We start from the raw sequence: 4,761 nt of genomic DNA on the forward strand, positions 1-4,761 counted from the left end.
TGATTGTTTCTGGTTCCGTCTCTCATGCATGGTTTGTTAAAGACAAAACTATAGTCTGCTGCAGGCTCTCTTTCTCATTTTTGTCCCTTGTTTTTGCGCTTTTAAGCAGAAAGTTCTTTTGAAAGATCTCTTTATTACTCAACAATACCGGCTGATGGATTCTCTAGTTTCATTATTTAGCGCAAAAAGACCAAATAGCACAAAACCTACTCGTACTAATGAGTTTAAGAGCTGTAACAAAAGTGTATCTGTTTCTGCGCGTTTTTCAAATTCCGAATATTGTGAAAAAGATGAAGTTGTGAACAAATTCATTCTTCTTAGACAATCTTTCTTAAAAGCGCACTTACTGCAAATTTAGTACCGTTTTTGCATATTTTGAGTCCATGCGATAAAAAAAAACCAAATATCGTGCTTTTATTGAAGATAGACGTCATTAGAAACTTGCGGCAGCTGCAAAAAATAGAGGAATTAGATTCTGAAGAGCTCTAAGCATAGAATATTTTTACGTTGAGCCAAAACAATTGAAGCCATTGAAATTTTGTTCTTGCTGTTTTTTATTTGCTCTCAGCCACTTACCATTACATTTGAAATCACAATTCAGAATCATTGAGTTTGACCAAACATAAACTATTGGAGGTTTTAAAACTAACTATAAAATGGTCTCCAAATCGGTAACTGTTGGTAAGTTAATTTTTGCTCATACATATGGGAGAATGGTTAACTTATAGTTTACTTAGCTTACTTATAGCAGGGGCGGATTTTCCAAAATTTTCGAAAACTTTGTCGACTTTTTTTAGTTCGACTAAATTGATTTTTCGAGCTCTTCCAAAGCAATCTTTTGTCCCTATTTTGGCCAATTTTTGCGCGCCGGAGGCAAATTTTAAAGAAAAACGGGCCAAAAAATGAGTTTTTAGGCACTTTTACGAAAAAAAAAATTATTCAAAAAATCGCGTTTTTATGGCGCGCGCTCACCCCCCCTAAATACGCCCCTGACATATAGAATACTTCACACAGGGGATTTTTTCAGTTCGAAATGAAAAATGCTAGATTTTTTAGATTCAAAAGTTTTCAAACTTCTGATAATCAAAAGGGCAGAGAAAAATGTACCAAAAAATTCACAGAACTTTAATAGGGAATGCTTTTGAGTTGAGTTATCGTGAATTCGTGAAATGTGTCACAAAGATTGGGATCCCTCTGAAAAATATCAAAACTTTTAATAGTTCTTGGGTAAAATAATCTTAAGTGGTCAAAAGTGTAAGTTTTTGTGTTTGTTATTTTACTTCAGTCGTGGTTGCTTTGGTACTTGTGGCTGTGCTCGTGCAGCATGTCCATTCGGACGAAGGCGACGAGGGCCACACCCGAGGTCGCAGAGAGTGTCACCTCGACAGTGACTGTAACACGTGGGGAAATGTGTTGAAGGGCGAGGACACCTGCTGCTACGGGGAGTGCAGAGACGAAGACGACTGCATCACTGTGTAAGCTGACCGTGTAGTTCTTCTAAAAGGGGGGGGGGGGTTGAAATGGAAGTTAGTCTGGATTTTTTCATATGCGGACTGCGTAACTCTACATGCCGCTGTTTGCGATAATAATTAAAAACATTACGCACTACATGGATTTTTTATCGCAACATTTTCAGTTTGTGAGTGCATTTAGAAGTAGCAACTGAAACGAGCACCACAGCTTTGAATTTTGAATTTTGATGAAAAAAGTTGCAATTCATCTGTTAATAATGCTTTGTAATAGAGAAATTACCGATGCGCTACAACTAGATCACTTTTTTCTGCGCCACCAGGGAACTGCATCTTCGAAGTATTAAAAAGTTTGATTGTTTCAGTGGCGGTGTGATCCTGTTTATCTGTATGGTTCTGCTGTGTTGCGGAGGATGCCTGGGAGCTGTTGCTCTCGTCGTATTCTGTGCAGTCCGAGCAGCCAGTGCGTATATTGATCAAAATAAAAGAGCAGTCAGAAAGTATTACAGATAGTCCGCTAAAAGCACAATAATCCCAACATTAATTTCATAACATGTAATAACTCATTAATTTCATAACATGTACTATGTTTTTTTTGGTTTTTGGAAAAAGCCCCCAAAAGCCATAAGGGGGAGATGTTTGGCAGGGGTGAAAAACATTCAATCAGCATTCAAGTCAGAATTTTGCATGTTGTAGTGCTATACAATTTTTCCTTTAGAGGGAATTGTTCTCTTGAGTAATTTAGAGTGGGGGTTGTTTTAGCGGAGACGTTTTTTTATAGTAAAAAAAATTCAAGCGTCCAAACACATAGTCAAAAAAGCAGGATATTTTTTTCTTAAATCCCCGCTCAGGGAAAAATACTTTTGATTTTGATTTTTTTGCTTACATTTTGCGGATATCTTTAACTATCTACCCCTCCCTTTGCAAAAGGGGGAGATTCGTTACTAGGTACCATAGGTGTGAAGAGATCCCATTTTGCTCTTTAAGTTCCGTGTACCTAAGAAATGTTGACTCATTTTGAATTTCACGATTGCTTATGTTGTGCTCAAACTTTTAGACCGACAGTCCAACAGACAGGACCCGACAGCGGCATACCAACAGAACCCACAAATGACAGTAGTCCCTCCCCCGATACTCAGCTACCCGTCGACTTCTCCCCCAGACTACAGCAACAACCCTGCACTCACTGCTCCGCTTAATAATTACCCGGCGGCTCCATGGCAGATGCCACCAGCGACCATAAGCGAGAAACCAGAAAATCGAGAAGATTGAACAATCCATAAATTTCACCCAAGACTTCAGTAGCTATCGATCGAATTGCACAAACTCTCATTGAATGAGAAACTAATGATAATGCGACTCGTTACTTTTAACGCTATAGCTCTGAAAAATTACAATATAGATATAACTCAAGTTGCACTCGCGTCTCATTTTTACTAATTAAAGCTGAAAAACTGTCTTCAGAAACAAAACTCAATAAGAATATCAATTCCATGCTATCAGAAAGTATCAGAACTTCTGCGTCTCTTGAGTATCTAGGAAAAGCCAGGATGATTGAAGCGGTTGATCATGAAAGCCAGTGAAATACTTTGAAGAAATGGAAAACCGACAACAAAATATAAAACCTCGAAAATTTTAGCTTTATTGAAAAAATTGGTCGTACTTTTTTTAGTACTGGGAATGTTTTCCTGGTGATTACGAAAAAGTTGATACGCCCCTGCACTCCACTGAAAAAAAACGAACGCTCCTTTGCAACAGTACGTGAGTTTAGTTCGGCGTGGATAATAGTACACCGTCTGTTCGTAAGCTATCTATTTTCATCCGGATAGGTTGGTGCAACTCGTTAGTCTAATACGAATCCTAACCTAACTCTTATTTTTCCTAGTGTCAATAGATCTAGTGATATACTGGTTTATCGCGAAGTAAAGGAGAGAAGAAAGCAACTGATTTGTATATTTACTATTTTTTTCTCTGGCTGAAATTATGTGAAATTTCAGCCTCAGAATTTATCGTAAGGTTTAGTTATGAATCATGATTGGTTAGATTTTATCAATTTGCAGTGAGAAAAATTAGAGTATAAACAATAGTTGTTTTAAGCTGGTTCCGTTCTAAAGCGGATTGGGAAGTTTTATATTTCAAAGTTTTTTTGTCAGGGATGGATGCATTGTCTTCTAAATTACATGGGGAAAATTGTAGAGTCTAGAATGAATATGCCTGCGAAGTACATGTGATGATGTTGAGGGATTGTTGTGAATCCGTAAAGATCGCGTTAAAGTGCAGATGTGTGTCTGAAGGGTGCCGATTTTGTAGGTCAGAGCAATTCTACGTGCATTCTTACTATTCGCTCGCAGTCGTAAGAGTTGCGAGATGAAAAATTTGTCTGAGTGAGGCACCAAGTGGAAAGGATATGCATGTTTGATTTTGACATGGAGTTAGCCATTGTTCAGTTCCAATGAATAACTTTGCCGCCATGTGAGTTCCACACTTGATATCCAGTGAGCGCTGTGAGTGCGACAAGTAAAACCAATAGTTTTGCCATTCCATAGTTGAAATGTCTTCGAGTGTTCATCTCCTTTTTGATGCTCGTGTAATATGCACTGTGAAATCTTTAACAAATTTTTCTCTGCACTTTAGTAATTCAGTTTTAATTATGATCTTATTAGATGTTTCCACAGAAGCTTTTCATTAATTGGGTTATTTTGAAGAGTAGTTCAACCTCTAGCCGCTCCTAGGAAAAATTGAGTTCGTTGATTCTAAGCGTGATCTATCGCAGTTTGAGAGGCCGGCTCTAGAGCATGCTCATGACGCCCTTCTTTGGTAAATTAGGCCACTTGGAATATACTTGTGAGTGTTTCTTCAAGTAGAGTGTTTTAAATGTATAACATTTTCTTTTCTTTGCGGTAACTGTTTTTTTTTGCTGTTTATTTGTGGTGTTGTCTATTGCTTAAAAATAAGTTGTGCTGGATTTGTGCCAACCTTGGGCGTCTAAAGATTTACATGTGATTGTAATAAAAAATGTTTTGTGTACCTAAAAAAAATTTATTCAATTTGATCTGGCTTAAGCATAGTGGTATTTTCTTGTTCATGTTGATAGTGTGGCGGTGTTAGTAAGCTGCGTTGGTGATTTTTAGTTTAGTTACTAATTACACCCGGGTAAAAAGAATGTTTGAATTGTGTGAAAGCTGTTTAAAGCCGTTATCATTTAGTTTCTGAAAATAGAAATTCATTTACTTGCTACAATTGTCATGCGAAATTATCAAAAGTTTTAATCAATTTGAGTAAAAGTGGGCAA

The 4,761-nt window shown here is 37.4% G+C and overlaps 1 protein-coding gene across 1 annotated transcript; it reads left to right on the plus strand.

Moving 5' to 3' along the window:
- The first annotated feature begins 201 nt into the window (after nucleotides 1-201).
- Nucleotides 202-2,926, plus strand: LOC134842245 (uncharacterized). Its single transcript, XM_063858507.1, has 4 exons — nucleotides 202-681; nucleotides 1,286-1,475; nucleotides 1,835-1,932; nucleotides 2,527-2,926. Exons 1-4 carry the CDS (start codon nucleotides 657-659, stop codon nucleotides 2,739-2,741), a joined length of 528 nt encoding a protein of 175 aa, XP_063714577.1. The 5' UTR covers nucleotides 202-656; the 3' UTR covers nucleotides 2,742-2,926.
- The last annotated feature ends 1,835 nt before the right edge of the window (nucleotides 2,927-4,761 follow it).

The sequence above is a fragment of the Symsagittifera roscoffensis genome, chromosome 3 (genome assembly GCF_963678635.1).
Source record: "Symsagittifera roscoffensis chromosome 3, txSymRosc1.1, whole genome shotgun sequence".
NCBI lineage: Eukaryota > Metazoa > Xenacoelomorpha > Acoela > Convolutidae > Symsagittifera > Symsagittifera roscoffensis.

Bases quoted from the DNA above. Each gene is read 5' to 3' on its own strand.
- LOC134842245 (XM_063858507.1), top strand. From the start codon at position 657: ATGGTCTCCAAATCGGTAACTGTTG. The intron at 682-1,285 runs GTAAGTTAATTT...ATTTTACTTCAG, and splicing joins CTCCAAATCGGTAACTGTTG to TCGTGGTTGCTTTGGTACTT. The intron at 1,476-1,834 runs GTAAGCTGACCG...TGATTGTTTCAG, and splicing joins GAAGACGACTGCATCACTGT to TGGCGGTGTGATCCTGTTTA.